Source organism: Neovison vison, chromosome 13, assembly GCF_020171115.1.
Source record: "Neovison vison isolate M4711 chromosome 13, ASM_NN_V1, whole genome shotgun sequence".
Classification (NCBI taxonomy): Eukaryota; Metazoa; Chordata; class Mammalia; order Carnivora; family Mustelidae; genus Neogale; species Neogale vison.
Genome location: NC_058103.1, coordinates 40,622,078 through 40,645,094, shown reverse-complemented (window position 1 = coordinate 40,645,094; position 23,017 = coordinate 40,622,078). Strand labels below are relative to the sequence as shown.

Genomic DNA, 23,017 nt, shown 5'->3' with positions numbered 1-23,017 from the left:
CAGTGTGGAGCCTACCCAAGAAAAAAAAAAGGAAAATGAAAAAAAGGAGGCAAACATCTATAGAGCCTTGGTCTGCATTTCAGCTGTAGAGGAGAATGGAGGGGAGAGAGAGCTGATCAGACAAGTTCCCCTGCTCCCCAGTGTGCAGTGTCCACAGGCCGATTGGGTAATGCCGTCTAACCCTGACCATCAGTGTGGACTCAGAAACACCTGCGGGGAGCACAGAGGGGCTCCCATTCTTACCAGGTGAGACAGGTGGCCAAAAGCTCCCCACCAGCTGTTTCTTCCTCTAACGTATCCACATGCCTCCACTACTGGGTCATAACTAGTTTCAGAGTAGACAAGGGTCTGTCATCCTATAACTGCTCTCAACATGAGCACAATGTTTAAAGGATTAGGGGCTGTATGCTGAGGACCCGTGAAGCCCCACATCGGGCCCACCTTGCCCTCTGTCCTCCCTGCCCTGGACGTGGGAGCCTCCTTGAGAATCACACACGATTGGCCTTTTCTGGCAACATCACCTCAGCGTGACTGAGCTACAGAGTTGTCGAAACCACGGGCAGCCCATGAAGGCTAACCTGAAATTCCTTGCTGTCTCAATCCAGAGCCAAAATGGGTTTTCTGATCTCAGAGGGTAACAACCCGAACACCCACCCTGACCAAATATAAAACACTCAGCCAACAGCCTTATTGGCAGGACCTCATTTGAGCTCCAGCCCTTTGAAGTAGGCCATGGTATTACCCCATTTTACGTGTGAGGAAACTTCAGGTTGGCAGAGTTACAGATTTGAACCCCAGGTCTCTGTGATAGTCAAGTTTGTGCTTGAAATGCTGTTCTCCACTGGTAAGGTCGGTCGGGGTAGGCAGGTTAGCTTGTGGGAGGTGGAGAGGACACTGGAGCTGAGTTTATCCTTGTCACCTTCCAGCCTTACAGAATGGTCCTAGAGATCTTTGGAGTACAGGTTAAGGAATATATACTGTGTCTTCCCAAGCTGGGTGGGTGGAGTTCCTTAAGATTTATGAGGCCCAAACCAGAGACAGGAGCTTGGGCCTGCAGATGAAGTCTGTGTGGCGTAACCCCTGTGTTCTTTGAGCCTCGCCTCGCTCATGCTTCTCTATCTACTATTAAAAAACAGATAAAAATCTTTTCAGAGGCAGATATTGGGGAGAAATTTTTATTCTACTTATGTTCTATAAATTGGATATAATACTAGACACACTGTAACTAAGACAATCAGAACCACCCTATAAAAAGTATAATGGAATTAACTGAGTATTCTGATAAGAAGTATGGTTTTCTGGTAAGAAATGTGATGGCTGTGGCCCCATATAGTTTTACCAGTAGCTCTCAGTACAGACAGAATATGCCAAAGACTCATTAACTCATTGTGATAGAGGATTGGTAGGCGGTTCTGTTTTAATTAACACAGAAGGGATATTATCACTTACTTCCCCCATTAAATCACCTTCATAAGCTTCCATTTTCTTTAAAATAAGGATAATGGCCATGAAATATTTAGGAGTGCTGGCTTTCAATGAATGCTATCAATTTGAAAAAATAGAAGAGCAGAACACCGAAGAATGTTCTAATTCAGACAAATAGTCCCCTTTTCATATCAATGCTTCTGTGGCCAATGTATATGAAGAGACTAAACTGTTTTATTATCATGCATGCAGAAGTGAGGAATTTGCCTATGGTTATTCATTTGGGGATGTACAATAAAGCAATTTCACGGAGATGTGACATATGGTTCTGTATGTATTTGGTCAGTTCTGAGTGCATTTTAAAAAATTCATTTTTAGGACGCCTGGGTGGCTCAGTCAGTTAAGCGTCTGCCCTCAGCTCAGGTCATGATCCCAGGGTCCTGGGATCGAGTCCCACATCAGGCTTCCTGCTCAGTGGGGAGTCTGCTTCTGCCTCTGTCTTTGCCCCCACCCCACTTGTCCTCTCTCTCTCCTCTCTCTCAAATAAATAAATAAAATCTTTTAAAAAATTCATTTTTAAAATATTTTGGTCCGTCAAATGCAATTTGAACCTAAGGCATTCCAAACTTCCTTCCTCGGACCATATTCCCGAAGAAGAAAGCACAGTTGCATTACAACACTTTAAATAAAATGTCAGAAAATGTTAACATGTCAAAAACATCCTCTTGGAATGGCGTGAAGATGAGTTAAAATTAACTCCCTTAAAAAAAGTACCTGCTATTGGTTATATTTAACACAGTATATATCTAGATGCCCTGGACAGGCTTGAAAAAAACATTGCTTATTATTTCTTACCACTGTGCTGGTCGTAACTCTTTCTTTCATTTTTGACTCTTGAAGTTTTAATGTATCCAATTCTTTCCTCTTTTTATAAGTCTCCACTCTCTTAAATTCACAGGATTTTCTGTGTCTCTCGATCTGTAGTGATAAACATGATAAACCATTCAAAACACTTGAGAACAAAGTTTAGGGAATGTTTTCATTTTGTTAATCTAATTCAGACTCAGTCTAAGTATACCATTGTTCATCCGTCAACAACAACAGAAACACACCCCATCTCCTCCAAAAGGGTTTGCTTGTTTTGCAACATCACAGGAAAAATAGTGAACTATAAGGAATAAACTATAATTATAAATGTTGAAACAGTAAATTCATAAGAGCAATAAAACAATGATCTTTTTTTAAAAATATTTTATTTATTTATTTGACAGACAGAGATCACAAGTAGGCAGAGAGGCAGGCAGAGAGAGAGAGAGAGGAGGAAGCAGGCTCCCCGCTGAGCAAAGAGCCCGATGCGGGGCTCGATCCTAGGACCCTGGGATCATGACCCGAGCCGAAGGCAGAGGCTTTAACCCTCTGAGCCACCCATGCGCCCCAAAACAATGATCTTTAATAGCAAATTCTAAAAGCAAACTGCTATGGTAGCAATCTACTAGTAAAACATCATAGCAATGGCCACCAGATTTACAGTGTACTAATAAGATCAGGAAAAATCAAAGGAAAAAAAGATGATGAATGATCTGGAAATCTAACCCCCCCCCCTTTTTTTAATGGGAAAGAAAAGCAGACTAAAAACAGAGTAAAAATCACTGAAGACTGGGCAGCTCACAGTCTTGGACAACTTCTTACCATTCTACCAAGATCGAACATATTGTGATTACTTGTCAGACTCAAATCAAACACATCAATGCATTTGTCTGGTAAAATGATCAAAAACAACGTAACTAAATGAGTAATAAAGCCTGAGAAAGCATATTCAGCTCTGTACCCAAGAATTATGAAAGCATACATTTGGGTGGCTTGCTTTCAAAGCTGTTGCACCCAAAGTGTCTTAAGAATGAACATGATACTCTGGTTTCTCTTCAGATCGCATAAATCTTTCGCCTTTTACTAAAGAATGAACATGATCATGGCCAATTAGCTCAGCACCAGGGCACTGTTGCACAGGAATGGAATTTGGGGATTAACACATTTTGTTGAAAATCAGAATTCTGTGTTCATTCTTCAGCCAAAGACTTCTCCCAAGGTCTTGCGGTCATAAACATCGTATTGGCAAATTATTTTGTATTAAGGGAGAGCTTACGAATTTGAAGACTCAGATAGCTGTAATAGATTTTTCCTTTCTCATAGGAAGTAAAGGAAATTAACAGGCTGTTACCCCAGCCTATCACATGCCTTCAGGGAACACTGGTGGGCGCTACCCAGGTTGTGAGCCCTAGCCAATTTTCCTGCATGATGGTCATGCCCATCTCAGAGAGGACAGCAGCAGGGACCCAGCTGCAGTTCTCGTCATGAGCTAGACTGCCACACACAGGAAAGAAGGAAGTCTGCTGGGAACACCTCCCATGCAGACAGCCCTGCCTCTCCTGGGGTAACAGAAGCACAGCAAAGAGGAACCATCACAAGCCACTCTGACGGTGAATTTTGATTAACATAGCCTAGCAGACACCAAGATGTGGTAGTCATTCCCATCCACTTTCCCCAAATTGCTAGTCTCGAAATAGTCTTTTCTGTTGCAGCCCTTGGCTCTGCCTATGCCTTCTGCAGGTTGCTCTGTTCCAGTGCATTTAGTTGGAGCTGAAGGCTTGGCAGGGCAGAACTCCCTGGTCTTGTCCATAGAGACATGGCCTCAGAATGGTCAGAGGCAACGAGATACCACAAACACAAGGTCCTTGTCACTGTAAGGCTGCCTATGAGCAAAGGGCCACCCCAATATTACAAATCCCATCACTCATATTCTTTCCCATGACCTGAGATGCTAAGACACGACCAGTGTGTACTCCAAGAGGCTCGAGTGTGCTTGTGTCGCTGACCTATTCCCATCCCACTGTTCATAGGAAGTACTGCATGGAACACTTGTTAGCCTTGAGAATTTCCTGCCCGAGATTCTATACAATTCTGTTTGTTTTTTTTTTTTTAAATGAATCATGCCACTTACCTCTTCATTCAATTTTTGTTTTCTTTTCAAAAATTCCTCCCTCTCTTTTTCCAATTGTTCCTCTATTTGTTTGAGATGTTGTTTTTGCAATTCAATTTCTTTTCTCTTCAAGTGTATTTGGGTGTAGGTCTCATTGATGTAAACAGTCGTAGAGGCTTTTTCTTCCATCGTGTGGTTGAGCGTCAACACTAGCTCTTCATGCTTCTTCGCCAGCAACACTTGCTCTTTACTAGGAGAAAAGGATGGCTCATGGAATGTAAAGTTTGGTTTTTAGGAAAGGAATTTAAAGTCTGTTTGTGGAGATGAACACCATAAAGAGGGAAACTGTAAGAAATACTTACTTCAGAGGTTTCTGTGATCTCTTAAACTCAGTTGAGAAGGAAACACAAGACGAATGTCACTCTTGCAACCGTTCACTGCTGCAAAAGTTTTATGTGGTCCTGCCTCACCCCACCCAGCCCATTCTTGGTAGTAACTATGGGATATATTGGTCTAAAGTATGCAAGGATTCAAAAACAGTTTCAAGCAGTTGAGTGGAATGTGACCAAACAAATGGACTGATAGGTTGCATTGCTCTAAGTACCTTATCCTGAAACATGCAATCGATCCATCCCTGCCAGTGCCCTAGCCCTCCTCTGGTGGACAGGAGTCAAGGGAGGAGTGTGTAGAATCTGTCTTCACTGTTCAGAAGATGCTTGAAACCTAACCTGAACTCTCTTATCCTCTCCCAGCTGCAGCCAAATCTGAGTTCAAGACAAGACATTAACTTCACCTCTCGGTTGCTAGCCACATCCATCTGAGGAAGACCTTACGATGGCGAGAAACATCTACCCAGGGCTAACAATGCAAGATGGGAAGGACAGACAACTGGCACCATTTCCAGACTTTTCCTTTTCTAAAAACTTCTACAACATTAAGACCTTTTTCCTTTCTCTAAAGACTTCAGTTGTTCAGGGGGATTGTGTGCAAAGCCTCAGGAAAATGGAAACAGGTTGTTGGTTAAGTTTATTTTCTAGAAGTCAGCTGTACCACGGAAATGCAGTTAAAAGCCCAGGCTAGAGAGGCTGGGTCTAGTAGAGGAAGCCTTCTAAGAATGAGTCAACCTAAGGATTGAGCAGCCTCAGTCCAACTAAGCAAAACTAGTTAAAAACAAACAAACAAACAAACCCACAAAACAAAAAAACCTGACTAGGTGTATTGAGATGGGTTGAGAAGAGAAAACTCAGACACTGAACCCAGGACCTAAGGAAAACCTATGCAAAGAACTTGCCTTTTCGGGGGGACTGTCCAGGAGAGGAACACCTGTCAGAGAGTGTTGGCATCTTGGCAGAAAGTTTTCTTTGAAAAATGGATGCAATGACATTGCAGCTGGGTGACAGTAGCTCATCAAACAACCCACCTTATGCCTGGCATTCGCCTTTCCATAAAGATTTCTCTAGAACAGGGACTCTCCAAGTGTGGTCAGGACAAGCAGCGTTAGTATCACCTGGCCGCTCGTGAGAAATGCACATTCTTACTCCCACATCCTACACCTACTCAATTGGAAATTTGGGGTGCCAGGGAAAGTTCTAGTAGTTTGGGTTTTAAGAAGCACTCCAAGTGATTCTGATGTATCCTCAAGTTTGAGAACCGCTGGTCCGTACAGGGGTGCTGGTGCTGGCCAGCCTGGATATTATCTTCCTTTTATCAGTTTAGGAATCGAAAGCTGGTTCACCCAGCTGTCTCTGGTGATTGTGGCTAGTGAATCCACATTGTGAATCCCTATGAGGGGTTAGAGTTCTCAAGCTTAGGTGATCAAGAACTTTCTTTTTTAAGGAGCATCCCCCAGAACAGGGGTTCTGAAGCCCTAACTGGGGAAAGGCATCCCTGGGCCTCAAGGTCTCCACCTAATACCTGACCCATTGATAGCACGGGCACCCAGCAACCTCCTGATCACTTCAGCTTCCCAAGAAGATTTCTTTCTTTCATGGGGGCTCTTTCAACATTTCTTCCTCTGACAAACTGACATTCTGATATCTATGTGTTAGCCTTACAGATTTGCACACAATGCAAGTCCTTCTTAAGGTTTTCCTGGTTTTCCTTTCAGAATATGTCTTTTCCTCCGTGAGCTGCATAAATTCAAGCTTGCAATCCTCATTTTACAGGTGGAGGAAAGGAGGCCCATGGGGTAAAGTCCTGGTGACACAGCTCAGGAATAAAGGAAAGAAACTAACAGGTGTCAGAATCTGAGCTACAGGCGGTTTTATATATATCATCTCATTCAATTATGGATAAAGTCTGTAACTAATTCTCTGCTGGGAACCAAACCCATCCTCAGATCTCCAGCAGTTTATGGCTAAATATCTTTAAGAAACTAAACTAGCTACAATGTGTCTGGTTTGATACCATATTTACTATACCCAGCCAGATCTCTTGCTTTAGTGGCTGAGGTTTGTAAACTTAACTTTAGTAAAGTGGAAACCGAAACCACTGTGTGCCTCTCCCTTTGCAGGGGGCATGTGATTCACACACAGTAGGAGCTGCTGAGAAGCTGGTTGGCCTCTGAAACTTTACAGGTCTTCGGACTGCAGAGATTGAAGAGTTTATGCTCTCCTCCCAGCTCTGTGTGGCCATCACGCCCCCCCCTCATCAGCCAGGGTCATCTGCTCCAGGTGATATCTACCTCCTACTTGGCCCACACCAGCTCAGACCAGAGGACAGCCCCCTTAAGACAATGTTCAGACTCCAGCCACAGATCCCAACTCCCGCCAGTATTGAATTAAAAAAAAAAAAAATACATACCCTAAAGCATCATTAATTCTTTTCAGATCAAGTATTCTCATCTTCAGAGACTGTATGTCATCACCCATCCTGTTAATGTCCGTCTTTATTTGATTCATCTCAAAAAGATTTAATCTGCGTGCGTCTCTGACACATTCTTAAAAGGAAGCAGAAAATTATTTGAGAAATGGCACACTTGATACTGAATTTCCAAATCATGAAAAAAGACAGGTCTTTCTTTCAAATACTCTTTTAACTATGTCCTTGTAGCAGGGGCCTCTTACCCCTTTGGACCACCTCAATCTCACTGATCAGTTCTTTCTCCTACTCCGGCTGCTGCTGTGGGGACCAGGTGTTGATGGGCTTTCAATGACGTCACATTGGTGTGGCCTGGCAGCACGTCATTCCTGCTTATTCTTTGCACTTCTCACTTGCTGTCCAGGACCTCCTTGTCCCCTCTACCATGGGACTTCTTTAAACACGCACACCGGTATACGTGTAACCCAAAGTGTGGGAGGCGGGCAAACAGTGGACCCATGAGGGACAGGAGAAGACAGAACAGTGTGTCTTGGAGCGTGTTCCCGTGCTTAGGGACTTGCTTTCAGCGTCATTCAGCACCTGGTTATACCCCATATCCGCTCTCCCTCCTCCTGCTTTGGTCTCCTTATGCTGCCCGCCTCCCCCTTGGGTTGTGCTCCCAAATAACAGTGCAAAGGCCCCCCGCTCTGTTTTCTGGGGAACTCGGCATGTTAAAGTACTAACTATTCCTCAACAAATAACACATCAGTGTAATCACGTAAGCCTGCAGAGGTCTACCTCAGTGTGCGATAGATGGAGAAATGTATTTTTTCACACCAGCGTTTAGAAGGTACTGACTACCCATTTCTACACCAAAAATTCTCTAGAAACGAGCTGGTAGTGCCACCTGACAGAGCTAAGTGATTTCTCCCAGGCTACTTGTTAAGTTCATTTGTTGTAGCTGCACTTCCCAAACTTTGATGTCTCAAATATGCGTAAATATCACCTGGGGATATTATTGAAATACAGATCTTTTTCAAGAATTTATTTATCTATTTTAGAGAGAGAGTACAAGAGTGTACATGAGCTAGGGGAGGAGCGGAGGGGTAGGGAGCAGCAGACTCCACATGGAGCCTGACGTGGGGCTCGAACCCATGACCCCAAGATCATGACCTGAGCTGAAACCGAGTTAGATGCTTAATTGACTGAGCCATCCAGGTGCCCCAAAATACAAAATAGAAATTCTGATATAGTAGTTCTGATATAGTAGAATCTAGAGATTCTGCATTTTATAAAAAGCCTTTAGGTGCTGCTAATGCTTCTGACCCAAGAATCACACTTTGAGTAGCAAAGTTTTTTAACGCAAGACCAGTTTAATTTATGTGGTTAGGTATTCAGTAGGTATCAAGAACCGCTTTAGCTAGTATGCTAGTATGCGCTTTTCCTTCTAAATATTTTTCCTGATGATAAAACTAAGACAAAGAGTTTTAATTCTGCCTTCCGCACAGATTCTTCTAAGTCTTTTTTTTTTTTTCCTGTATATAGAGTTTATCGTATTTTCCCTGGCACACCACTCTAACACCATGCATCTTGTTTTACAACTATCATTCCATGTCTAATTGGGAGATAGAAATCTTATAAATTGAACAGGAAAATTTTAATATACAGAATTAGTAAGCCTAAGAGACGAATAGAGTAATGAGGGATTGAATATTAAGAGTGAGAAGAACTTATGGAAATCTGCCTTCTGGGGGAATCAAGGGGTCCTGTCCACAGGGAGTTGCCACACTTCAGATCTCACTGCAAGGCCATCTGAAGAGTGCTAGGAAAGCTGCTCACAGTGGTGCCTCACTGGTAGCAATCCACCATGAAGCTGCCCCAGGGGGCCTGGAGGAAGTTGCAGGTTAAGGTGTGGGGGGAGGTGGGAAGTCCTGGAGGAAGCTGCCCTGGGGTGGGGAATGGCAGAACCTGCCTTGGTGGGGGGTGGGGGGGTGGAGGAAAGCTGCCAGGCTTTATGGGAGCCTGACAAGCAGCAGCTGTGTGCACCGCAAGCACTGGCCAAGCTGAGCACTCTGGAGCCAGAAGGAGACCCCCTTTTCCCTCCAGTACCCTTCCAGTGCCCTCTCTTGACAAAGCTCGACATGGTGCTGGCTGGTAAAGGGGGTAATGACGGGCCCAGCTCTCCTAACAGTAAAGGAAGGTACATTTGGAGCTGGAAGGCAATAACTGGACAAGTGAAACATTGACTTAAAAAGTGATTTGTTGTTGTTGCTTTTGTTTGTTTTTAATTTAGACCCCTGGGTGGGGGAGGGGGAGGTTAAATGGCAGTAAGCTTTGGAGCTGCGTGGACACTTGGGAGTTGTTCTCCATTGAGCAAGGGAGGCAACCCTTTCTATTCTTCACCGTGATTGCTCCCTGAACGTGGGATGCACCTGAGGAGAAAAGGGACCAAGGGCAGTGTCAAGCTTTTGTAGGCTTTCCTGTAGAGGACCTGAGCTGTGAGCCTCAGCTAATACTCCCGACAGCAGGGGAAATGAAACTGAACTCTTACCCTACACCAAATACCAAATGTAATCAGAAACAAATCAAAAACCTAAATGCCAGAGCTAAAACTATAAAACTCTTAGAAGAAAACATAGGAGGAAATCTTAAAGACACTGAATTTAGCAATGATTTCTTGGATAGGACACCAAAAGCACAGGCAATAAAAGAAAATATAGATAAAATGGACTACATCAATTTAAATTTAAAACTTAAAGACTACATAAATTTAAAACTTTTGGGGGTGCAGGGGTGACTCAATGGATTGAGTGTCTGCCTTCAGCTCAGGTCATGTTCTCGGGGTCCTGGGATTGAGCCTCACTTTGGGCTCTCTGCTCAGCAGGGAGGTCTGTTTCTCCCTCTCCCTCTCAAATGAATAAACAACATGTTTTTAAAAATTTAATACTTTTGTACATTGATAGTCAATATCAGGTGAAAAGACAAACCATGGAATGGGTCAAAATATTTGCAAATCATCTGATACAGGATTAACATTAGAGTCCCTGAGGAAGAATTCCCACAACTCAATAACAACCAAACAACCTACTTAAAAGATGAACAAAGGACCTGAATAGGTATTTCTCCAAAGAAGATAAGCCGATTTTGAAATAAGCACATGAAAAAATGCTTAATATCTCTAGTCATTAGGGAAATGCAAATCAAAACCATGATACCAATTCACACCCATTGGGATGGCTGTATCTAAAAAAACAAAAGGAACAGAAAAGAACAAAGGTTGACAAGAATGTGAAGAAACTGGGCTCCTTGGGCATTGCAGTGGGAATGTAAATTACTGCAGCCACCAGGGAAAGCAGTATGGCAGTTTCTCAACACTTAAAGTAAAAGTACCATATGACCATACGATCCAGCAATTTCCTTTTGTATATATGCCCAAAAGTATGGGAAGCTGGGGCTCAAACATATATTTGCATCACCATGTTTATAACAGCTTTGTTCACAATAGTTGAAAGGTAAAAACAACCCAGGTGTGTGTCAGTGGATGAAGAGATACACCAAAAACCATATATACATACAATGGAATATTGTTCAGCCTTAAAATGAAGGAAAATTCTGACACATGCTATAACATGGATGAATCTTGAAGACCTGCCAAGTGGAATTAGCCAGTCACAAAAGGATAAGTATCATATGATACCTCACTTATATGAGGCACCTATAGTTCTGAAATTTATAAAGAGAAAGTAGAATAATGGTTTAGGTGAATCAAGCTGCCTAATTTAATTGAATAAATACCAATTTGGAATGGGCTGATCTATATATTGTTAGTCTATCTAGATACTAAATTACATAAATTCAAGTTTTATATATATCATTTCCACTTAAAATGTAAGGGGAAATTAATATGGATCTCTGTGTTGTGTATGCACTCTTTCTAGCTATATTTTGACATGACCTAACTATTAAATGTGTCTTCCTACAAGTAGTAGGCTCTATTTTCTTGTAAGATAAACTAAATTTCTATGGTTGGTAACCTTAAAAGTACCTTCCAATTCTCGGCCAATGCTAGTAGGAAGAGTTTCCAGTAGAAAGTATAGTCTGCTGAGTTCCATGCTTTCAATTTCCAAGAGATCGATTGTGGCTTTTCTCATTTCTTCCTGAAAATTTGAATTATATATTTAAAAAGTTAAGGCAGTAAACTAATAAAATTGATTTCCTAAGCAATCCCCTATTATAAATATTTTTAGAGATCAAGCTTTGATTTCTGTTCAACACCTTCTGCTCGTATTTTTATTTGGAATAGAAAGTGTGAAAAATCACTCTTCTATAATCAGTTGTTAAATAAGACATCTTTTAATCTCTGCTGATTTCCTCTCAGAAATTATCTTTTCTTCTGTTTCTTGTATGCAATTTCAACTTAAAAGGAGAGACTCCAAAAACAAGGGTAATGCTGAGGAAAAAACCTGATTAATTAAAAGATGGAAAATGCCTATAAAAATGTTTAGGTATAAAAAGAACAATATTTTTTTATACATACCCATAAATCCAAACAAATATTCTGGTGGGGATTTTTATGCTTTGTTTTTTTGGTGAGGCTTATTTTAAAAAAGGAAAACCATCCAAAAATCTGTTAGTGGAAAAAAAAAAATAGGTACATGGGGCACCTGGGTGGCTCAGTGGGTTAAAGCCTCTGCCTTCAGCTCGGGTCATGATCCTAGGGTCCTGGGATGGAGCCCCCGCAGCAGCCTCTCTGCTCAGTGGGGAGCCTTCTTCCCCACTCCCTACCCCCCTGCCCCTGCCTGCCTCTCTACCTACTTGTGATCTCTGCCTATCAAATAAATAAATAAATAAATCTTAAAAAAAAAAAATAGGTAAATCTTCTCTTAAATAATTGGTTGTGATGGCTATAGTTCTTTTTTGACCTGCGAAAATGCCATTATATTTTATGAGTCATAAAAAGCAGATGACTTCATTATATACATAACATGATCACTTTTCTATTAAAAAGATTTCAATACAGGCATTGCCTATTTCCTGGAAGTAGAAAAGACATTCATTAAAGAGTTAATTATGATTATTTTAGGGTGCTGAGAGCATGGTGGTTTTTACTTTCCACCTTTTACTTGTCTATTTAAAAAACTTTTTTTTCCCCCAGGGTAAATACGCTGTGCTTTCAGAATGGTGAAAATTAATTGCTTTATAAGATGGAGGGATTTATCGCTAAGAGATTTCACAACTCATATATTACATGGAGACATACTAGATACTTCAGTAAGCCACACTAAATATCTTGACCCCTTCAAACCCAGGAGGAAAATAAAACTCAAAGAACAAAGCAGAGGCAGGTTTCCACGGGGCCACAGTGGCATCACACACACCAGCTCCCAGGCTTTACCTGTATTCAATAAACCGGGACTATAGAGCATAATGCTGTAGTCTGCATACTCATGTACCTATAATCACAGGAAAAATATCAAGGAGATGAACTTTTCTCAGCAACCTATAGACTCAAACTCCTTTAGAGGCACGTGTCTACATTTTTAGATACTTGATATGCAGTTGATTCTTCAATATTTTTAAATCAGATGAAGAGACGTCACCCTCCTGACCCCGCTGGGGAAGCATTGTAAATATCACCCAGGACCATGTAGACACACCTGATGCTTCAAAAGGAAATTCTTTAACTATTTCTTTGATGGGGCCCAGTGAGCATAACAAAGAGTTGGTTTGTTTTCACTGACCAGTACTGTACCTCAGTGGAACAGGTACCAAGTCATCTCTCAGCAGTTATGTAAGAAATTGCTTATGGAGAACTGAGTGAATAGGGACCATACAGGGCTTCTATATTGGGGTCAAGCATTTGACAATGTGGCCCGCCCCTTCATGGAGCAACGCCATCACCAGTATTGCTCTCCTAAGCAGGCTGCAATGCAAACACCCACACCACCCCACCCCGCCCAATTCACAGCACAGGTCTTAACTCGGGGTTCTTCATGGAACATCAGGCAGCACTCCCCAGCTGATCAACACCCGTGCAAATGCTTGTGAATTGAGATAAACATTTTTTCACTTGGAATAAATATTTTCCCTATTCATCTACTCAAGTATCTTGAATAGACTTGGTGTTAAATTAAAAGTTGATAAAGAAATAAGTGAAAGATTGAAAAAAAAATAGTTCTTATAGGTAATACCATACCAATTTCTTAACGGCGATAGCAATGTCCTTAAGAAAGGTCCTAGCTTCTTCATTGCATTTAAAATAGTCACTTTGCAGTGATTGTTCTAAAAAAAAGAAAAAAAAATTAGAAAAGAAGATCTCTTATTTTTTGGTCCAAATCCTATTTAACCCTTTAGATCTAGCTCAAATGCCTGCACAGCTGAAAATGATACCTGAATTCCTATAGTACTTATATGAATCTCTTCTGAACGTATTTCCTAATTGATAATATTCTCACTTAGGTATATATTTATTGCTTCTTGAGGACAAACTCCTCTTGATATTCCATCTTTGCCTCTCTCATGAGAGAAAGAAGGAATTTATATAGAACAGGACAAAAAGTTCAATAAATTTTTATGAAAGGAATAAATATAACAGGCCTATAATGTAGGTTTGAGAATGTTTTCATAGTACATATACTTATACACATATAAATATTTTGCAAAAAATCCACTCATTTACTTAACGGTTTCAAAGTCCCTTATGTCATTTTTACTTCTGTGCCAATATTTAAATCCTGGGATGAGAGTAAAGATTTGTAAAACTGGTAGGCGTGAGGTAGACAGACATATAAAAGGTGTCTCTCTTCCTTCACACACTGTAGGTAGGAAGCACATAAGAAGAGAGGTTTATGAAATGTTAGTAATGGTAATGAAGACCAGATATGTACCAAATGGAAAGGAGGAAGGGGAAAAATGAATATAAGGCAGAGAACAGAGGGAGCGATACTTACCTTGGCTCTAGTGCCAGGAAGTTACCCAGACTTTGTCCAAATGACTTCCAGGCCTACATCTTCATGTGTGGGATAAGTTTGATGAGATTAATGCTTTACATTCATTATCTAAGTTGATTACTGTAATCTTATGATGACTTCCATTTCACAGTGGAGAAATCTGACTTTTGAGAGTGTATCATATGTTCAAGGTCACAGAGCCCATCACTGAGAGTCTAGATGCAAACACAAGTTTGACTCCAAAGCCCTTAGCCTTAATGGCCATACTCTCCCCTCAGAAGAGTAAAGGAAAAAAAAAATTTTTTTTTAAGATTTTATTTATTTATTTGACAGAGAAAGAGGGATCTCAAGTAGGCAAACAGGCAGGCAGAGAGAGAGAGGAAGAAGCAGGCTCCCTGCCAAGCAGAGAGCCTGATGTGGAGCTCGATCCCAGGACCCTAGCTCTTGTTGTTGGGCGGCAATGGTTTATGAGCTCAACAAGAAATGCCCTTTCTTGGACCCTATCTTAAACTTAGGTGCCTTGATTACAGGTTTGGCTTTCTAACTAAAGAAGCATTTTAACCTGTCCCCAGGCAGAGTTACTATGTCTGCATCTCCCAAACATCCTTGTTTAATTTTCCTTGTCTAATACAACAGGAGCTTCTTAAACACTCCCTTTCTTGTTTGCCTCTTAAACTCTCCACTTTATCATGACAAACTTTTGGAGGAAGTTAGCTTACAAAGAAAGAAGGGAGAAGCGGAAATTAAGATGTATAATCTAAATGCAGGTGGGCACCCCAGTCGCAGGCAAACGGCAGTGGCCGCTGCGACCAGGCTTTGCCTGGAGTTTGTCACCAGTTGCTAGTGTGAACTGGGCCAAGTCGCTCCCGTGGCATTAGAGCAAGAGAGCTGAGCCCTGGGTCCCACCGCGCTGCCTCTCTCTCTCCCCCAAGGAGTCTGAGAGGGCTCTGCCTTAGCCTGGGACACCCCGAGTTCCCGCGGGGAGGTCTCCACTGAGGACACCCCCCTCCCCCAGGTGCCGGCTAGGGGCCACCTCCCAGGTGCCCGCTGGCTTCTCACCCACGACAAAGAGCTGCTCCAGCGCCGCGGTCGCGACCGAGGAGCCCAGGGTGGAGGGGAAGGTGCATAACTCCAGGGAGGGGCCGGTGGAGACGGCCGCCGCCCGCACCGTCTTCTCGCTGAACCCCAGCTCTGGGGACCAGGAGCTCAGGGCCATCTTGCTGCTTTGCGCGGAGCCTCTCGGGCCTGAAGCCAGGACGGCCGGTTGCCACGGGCGACAGGGACGCCGAGGCCTTGCGCAACTCCCGGGGTGGGGGCTTCCCAGGTTCTTTTAACTTCGGCCGCGGTAATTAACAGATGCCGGAGGGCGGGGCCGCTCTCCAGCCGCCCTTTCCTCCTTGCGTTTGCAGATCTTGGTTCGAGTCCTGGACGTTTGTCTGGAGCCCTGGAATCATAATAAGGATCACTTGGGAACGCGTCTCTGTGCCAGGTCCTCCAGGAGGAGCTGTGATTTCACAGCGGCTTTGTGAGGCCGGTTCTGCCAGCTCCGCTTTCCCAGACTGGGAAACTGGGCAGGAATGACTAAGTGATCAGCCCACGGTCCCAGGGCATAATTTTGGATTTAAAGTGGAGTCCGTATCGATCTTTCCACTCTGCTGCCAAACCCATCTCAGTACTCTTCTAGAACTTTCCTTGTATCTAGTCTATCATTTGCACGTTTTACCTGGAATCAGTGGTTTTCCTCCTTCTTAACAAACCGTGAGCTCTTGGAGGCAGGGATATTCTTTATTTTTCTCTGCATCTCCAAAATTCGGCCCAGTGCCAGGCTCAGACTGAGGCCAACGATCAGTTCCTCTTTCCTCTGGCCGGCAAGAAATCAGCAAAGATGTCTTAACCCTCTTCTTATAAGTTTGCAGATGGCAAAGCTAAAATCAGATCGTGACAGCGACACTAGCTATCATTTTTTGAATGCTTACTACACTGCAGGCACCTTTTTAGTCCTTTACAACAACCCTTTTAACTTCTACAAAATCTTCTGAGGTAGTTACATTTTCTGCTTTCCAGGGAGGACCCTGAGCCTCTGCCCCGAATCACTCCGCTGGACTGCCTGGGAGAAGACCTAGCACGTCGGTAACAAAACTAGTTCTAGAATCCGGGAAGAGCCATATCCCAGCCGGGGACACTCTCCTGGGTCCCCGCTTTTGCGAGACTGGGTCTATGGCGTTCAGATCTCTCCCTGCTTTTCTGGGCGCTCCCGGGTGTGGCAGAGGCTGGAAGCCTGGAAAAGAGATGTCGCAAATAACTCTTGCCAGATGGTTTCCTAAGTTCCGCCAACCGGGGACACGGGCGGGACATGAGACGGCCAAGAAGCCATTTCTGTTCCTTTGTCCAGGAGTGGCAGTTTCAGGCCACCCCAGTAGGGCGCAAGTCCCAGTAGTTTTGGGGGCTCCAGAGACCGCAGCAGTGGGAGGCGGTGCCGCCCCCACTTTGCCAGGGCACAGCAGTCGGGGCGCGCATGCGCGAGCCGAGCAAGGTGCTGCCACTTTGTCCTCTCCCGAGTCTTCCTGACGTCCTCTTGCGTTTCTATAGCCCTTGCAGCACATTCCCCGTGAGAAATTCCTCTCTTCATGGGCTACCTAGACTGGACGCCCCCAAGTGACCCCCACTTCCTTATTGGATTTGTTTTAGATTTTATGACTTTTTAAAAAAGATATTATTATTTATTTATTTTCTAAGATCTTATTTATATTTTTGTCCCAGGAGAGAAAATACAGCAGAGGGAGCAGTAGACAGAGGGAGAAGCAGGCTCTCCGCTGAGCAGAGAGCCCAAAGCCGGGCTCCATCCCAGGACCTTGGGATCATGACCCAAGCTACGTCAGAGGCTTAACTGACTGAGCCACCCAGTGCTCCCTGGATTTTATGACTTTTTGTGTCTATTTTCTTTCTTTTTCCTGAACATGCTGAGGTATTTTCAGCTTCTGTTTTGACTCACGGTTCCTTCTGTGTGGGATGACCTTTACAAAATCCAAACCATTCTTTCTATTTGGGAACTTAATCAATTCCCAAATAGAAACCTGGGCAAACAACATGAATAGGCACTTCATAAAAGGAAAAAAAAAAATCCCCCCAAATATAGTGAAAGAACATTTAAAGAAATTAGCAAAGAAAAAATTATATGCCCATTTCCCTCATTATATTATTAGGATTAAAAAGAATAATAATTCAAAGTGTTGACACTGGGAGTGTGAATTACTATACTTTGTCTGGAAGACATTTTGGAAATACATATAAAGAATCTTAGCATATAGTAATGCTTTGAAGAATTGTTCTTAAAAAAAAAAACATAGGAATGTCCAAGGACATGCATATGATCTTGTTTTATCAGTGCTATTTTTAATAGTAAAAAATTACAAACATCCAAAATGGTTTATAGTGGGACCCTAGGTTTAAATAACCTAAGGGACATCTGTTTGGCATATCCTAGGAAGCAGGTCACCATATGGTGAAGAATATGGTTATGGGGTAGTTCAAATGAGTACTACCACTAAATGGAAGAGGTGTCTCTTGAGCAAGTTGATCTCTCTATGAATGCCCTCCAGTGTCCTTGCTCTGAAGGGTTAGTGTTGGTAATAATAACTCTTAGTTTATAATATTGTTGTAAGGACTAAATTAAGTGAACACTTAATGCTGTGTTTAACACATCAAAAAACATAATTCAATGGTAAAATGATAAAGTGATAGCTATTAAAAATAATGGGTATAAATTTATACACACACACATTTCCCAAGAGCTCAAGTGGAATAAGCAAGTAACAAAAGACAAGTGTAATATTCAATTTTTATATATCTATATACATAAATAAATGTATAGAGGTAGATTTCTATATGCATATGCATGGAAAGTGGTCTGGAAAATATTATTCACTAAAATGTTCACTGTGGTTAATCCTGATTAGTAAAATTATGGGTGTAGTAGGTAAAATAATGCCTCTTCAAAATATCCTAATCCCTGAAACCTGTGACTATGTTATGTTACATGGTAAGAGATAATTAAAGTTGCAGATGGAATTAGGGATAGAAATCAGTAGACCTTGAGATAGGGAAAGTATTTTAGATTATCCAGATGGGGCCACTGTAATCACAAGAGTCCCTAGAAGTGAAGAAGAGAGACAGGAGAATCAGTATCAAGGTTAGAGACTCAAAGATACTACCTTGCTGCCTTTAAAGATGGAGGAAGGGCCATAAGCCAAGGAATGCAGATGGTTTCCAGAAAGTGGAAAAGGCAAGGAAAGATATTCTCCCCCAAAATTTCCAGAGGAACCCTAGCCCTCCCAACCCCTTGACCTTAGCCCACTGAGATTTCTGACCTTCAGAAGGGTAAGATAATAAATCTCTGTTGTTTTAAGCCACTAAATGTGTGATGATTTGTTATAGCAGCAATAGGAAACTAATACAATGGGTAAATTGAACTTTTTATTTCTGTATTTAAATATTTTTCCATAAGCATGTATACCTTTGTGACTAGAAAAAAAGTAAATCTTTTTAAAATAAAAAACAAAATACAAATTTAATATAGTTGAGTGTATAAAAAATGCTTTCTGAGCCTTCATTAGCTATAGATGCTGTTCACTGAGTCAAAAGCCACATATCACTTCTCTTGTGCATCTTTTTACTTCAGTAGTATGATACATTCATGTTCCAGTTAATTTCTTTAGGTTTTTTAATTTATTTCTTCAGTAATCTCTACACTCAATGTGGGGTTCCAACTCATGACCGGGAAATCAAGAGTCATGTGCTCTTCCAACTGAGCCAGCCAGGCATCTCTGTTTCAGTTAATACTTTTTTTTTTTTTAAAGATTTTACTTATTTATTTGACAGACAGAGATCACAAGGAGGCAGAGAGGCAGGCAGAGAGAGAGAGGGGAAGCAGGCTCCCTGCTGAGCAGAGAGCCCGACGCGGGGCTCGATCCCAGGACCCTGGGATCATGACCCGAGCCGGCAGACTTTTGCTTAGTAGCCTGGACAATATATTAAAATTCCCCAGTCCGTGCTGAAGTTGATTTTTTTGGTTGAGTTGTGGTTAGCAAGTTGTTTCTGTTTACCTTTTGCTGCTGACAGGGCCAGGAGAACCCAGCTGCTGCCTGGAGTTTGATCCCTAACTTGTGCAGGAATATATATACCCCTGTATTTAGGCTCGTTGCAATTTCTGTAGTATCTGAGGTTTATGTGGTCTTCAAGAATGATTTTGTTCTTGTTGTTGCTTCTTTCCATAAATCTAGTACCTCCAGGGAAAACCTCAACCTCTTAGTTCTGTTTCTAGACCCTGGGTTAGACCCGGCCAAGGTACTATTCTTTTTTTTTTTTTTCAGTTTTTATTTATTTATTTGACAGTCAGAGCTCACAAGTAGGCAGAGAGGCAGGCAGAGAGAGAGGAGGAAGCAGACTCCCCGCAGAGCAGAGAGCCCAATGCGGGGCTCGATCCCAGGACCCTGGGATCATGACCAGAGTCGAAGGCAAAGGCTTTAACCCAATGAGCCACCCAGGCTCCCCCAAAGTACCATTCTTGATATATGTGTCAAACATCTCCCCTATGGAAAGTGGTTGCAGGTTGCAATGCTTTGTATTCAGTATGTCAGGAGCCATGAGGATTCAGTACTGCATCATGCTCAAATTCTAAAGAAGTGAGGATTCTAGCAAACCAAGTCTCTGTTTTCCTCACTCTTGACGCTACCAGTGCCAGGTACAAGGCCTAATATCTGGCACATGACCTTGCCTCCCCATTAGTGGCTGATCAATAGGATCTTTTTGTCTAATGCGCTGCCATCTTCAGCATGTTGTGTTTCATCCTCTGGCTTGTTGCTTCATGGTCACAGGTGGCTATCATAAGCCTAGACATCATGCCCTTGTACAAATTGGGAAGCGGTGGAAAGGGGAGACATATAGAAGCCCTTTTTTCCTTTCATCAGGGAAGGAAATCTGCCCAGAGTCCTTTCAAGACACTTATTTCTCAGTAGCCTGAGCTGGGTCACAAGACCACCCATGAAAGGGAGGTTTAGAACAGTGAATGTCTGGATTTCCAGCTTCTGTAGAGTTGGCAGGAGAGAAGAGGCTTCAAAACAGCTACAGGATTATCAGTGGAATGTCAGTCATACATATGTCCTCCAGACTAATATTTATTAGCTTCAATATCAGGCCCAAAATAGCTGGCTGGGTGGGCCTTTCCTAAGAGTTGCCAAGAAATTAGTGAAGTTTTTAGCATTGAATAGAAAGGGTGTCTTGGTCCTTTCCTATATTGGTAGGATCTCTCCCATTTAAGACTTTGCATTGACGTTATGACTAGGTCTGCAAGACAATTATACATTAGACAAAGATTCCCTACCCCTTGGACTTCTCATTGCCTCTAAAGTGCCTGTCTCATAGTTAGACTATAATTCTCAGCTTCTGTGACTCCATCACACAATCAGTTATGGCAAAATGGCAGGAAGAGCAAGTCCCCTAGGTAATGGCAGATTATTAGAAAGCAAATAGGTGGATTAGTGCCCTTGATGGAATTATGCTGTGGGCAGACCACGTTGGTGTTTGGAACAATACCTGGTTCGGAGTTCTCCTTTTCACCTTTGTCTCTTGACTCCTTATTGTCATCCATTATCAACAATTTCTTGGGGCTAGAGAGATTTGGATCAAATACCAATTGCATCATTTGTTAATGGTTTTAGATTGGCTTAGGGAGTTTAAACTCTTCATCTCCATTCTTCATTTGTAAAGTGGAACTTCACACATTGGAATTATAAAGCTTCAGCAGGATAACGATGTCCTTACCACAGACCCCATGGTATTTCCTATCTTTTCCTTCTACTAAATGGAAAATAAAAAGCATTTCTTCTGAAATACAAATGCTAATATCCTTTCTATATCCCTCAACCTCCTTAAACCTCTCAGTCATTTAGCTCTTGGTGAAAATTACTGTAATTAAATCAAGAGTTGCTGTCCCACAGGTGGAAAATTGGTTCTGTCTCCATGTCATTTCTATTGGACAGCAGTGACTGCCTGGAGTGTTCAGTTAGGGAAAGTTCTGAGGCTTAATGCTGGCAGAGAGGGAAAGAAGCCTGCCAGGCACCAGAGAAAGCCATGGGCACACACGTGCCAACATCAGACTTCATGTTTCATGTGTTGGTTTTGTGCCTGTTGTGTGCTGGACATTGTGTTGAGTGAATCATACAACAGAGACCTATGGGTAGCACCAGGACGGGCCTCTCTGAAGAATGGAGACTTAAACCATGAGAGGGAGTCAGTCTTCTTATTCTCTTTGTGAAGGGGAAACAGAGTTCAAGAAAAACAAGACAGACAGAGGAAAGTGAAAGAAGAGGAAAGGAAGAGAGTAAAAGTGGGAATGCAAAGAAGTCAGCTGCCAACCTCCCAATATCCTCCTTTCTTTGTGTTTTCCTTCTCTAAAAGCTTACTTTCTCTGATCAATCCAGATCAATTAGGCTTTGTCACATACCAGCACTAATCAGTGCTTTGATTAAACACTTGGATGTGATCTGGTCCCTGTTCTCAAGAAAAAAGGCCTTAAAGGTAGGGGAAAGTGTAGGTTTTGAAGCACAGTTCACAACTAGATGTAATTCCTGTATGGTGCAGTGTAGTACCCCACTTCCAAAGCATTTTGTGCTTTTATAAAATGTACATTTTAGAACTGCCTCCATGAGTTATGAAGTCTTTATCATAACTCTCCAGGGTGATTATTATGATGATCCTATATTTCAGAAAATCACAGAGATGAGAGTCAATCATCTTGGGGCTAACCTTGGCACGGTGACAGAACAATCCTTCTGACTCCAGGTCTGAGACACTGTTAGCTGTGTCAGAGATGCCTCAGGCCTACACCACCAGGGCAGGGAGTTGGGGCTGGGGTGAAGATGTAGGCAGAGTCACGGGGGCTGTGGCTGGTGAGCATGGAGGGCACAGAGAGGAAAAGCAGGAGCCCAGCAAGAAATTTGGATTGTGATTTCACTGAAAAAGGCCTTGAATTCCAAACTCAGGAGTTTGGATTTGGTGGTGCACACAATGCTGCTGTGAGAATGTTGTTGGAGAACAGATGAAGCTGTTCCCTGCTGGCTGCTGCTTGGTGGTTCAGTTTATGTCTGCCTCATGTAACACTTTATGGTAGGACAGATTATCATAATCAATTACAGGTGTTGTGATTTTCTTAAGTGAGCATCTGCAGAGTAATCCACGATGATATTGGGCCTGAAACAAAAATGCTATTTTAGCAAGAATGTCCTCATTATTCTCTTAAGTCACTGATGCTTCAGGTGGTCTCCTCATCTAGAAAAGTAGCAATGATGATCATTAAAGTTCATGTAGCATTTTTATAGATATTTCCAACACTCAAGATCTTTAAGTAGCAGTATTTTTATTTCCCTTATTTTAATCAATTTAATTATTTTTAAAAAGTGTGTTAGATATGATGATTCATCTGAAGATGATTCAGTAAAGATCACGGGAGTAGGTAAGCTCTCCATTTGATTTAAAAATCTGTCTTCTCTCTCTTTTTTGGTCTTTAGCAAATTTAGAAAATGTCAGATAACACTGGCTGACTGTTCTTTCCATATATGGCTACAGTTGAGACATTCCAGACTCATTTGGAAAATAAAAATATAAGTAAGTCATCGCAGCTCTCAATCCCATTCCTTCCCACCCCCTCAAGGACCTTTCTCAATCAGCTCCCCCTCACCTCATGTGTTCTTCAGAACTCTTGCCCAGGCATCTTACTGAACCCTTCTGCCACCCTCTTTCTCTACTTCCCTTCATTACCAAACTTCTTAAAAGTGTGGTCTACCTCTTGGTGGTTATGTACCTCTTCACC

At 42.4% G+C, this 23,017-nt stretch overlaps 1 protein-coding gene across 1 annotated transcript in view; it reads right to left on the bottom strand.

Annotated features, from left to right (window-relative positions):
* The window catches only part of CCDC175 (coiled-coil domain containing 175), a 69,443-nt gene extending 54,058 nt beyond the window's left edge, over positions 1–15,385 (bottom strand). Inside the window, exons 1-6 of the mRNA XM_044229803.1 lie at positions 15,211–15,385; positions 13,398–13,483; positions 11,247–11,358; positions 7,205–7,340; positions 4,424–4,652; positions 2,281–2,403 (exon numbers count right to left, since the gene is read on the bottom strand). Of these exons, the coding sequence (XP_044085738.1) occupies positions 2,281–2,403; positions 4,424–4,652; positions 7,205–7,340; positions 11,247–11,358; positions 13,398–13,483; positions 15,211–15,367 (843 nt within the window). The 5' untranslated portion in view covers positions 15,368–15,385. The remainder of the gene's footprint in view (positions 1–2,280; positions 2,404–4,423; positions 4,653–7,204; positions 7,341–11,246; positions 11,359–13,397; positions 13,484–15,210) is intronic.
* Between the last annotated feature and the right edge of the window lie 7,632 nt (positions 15,386–23,017).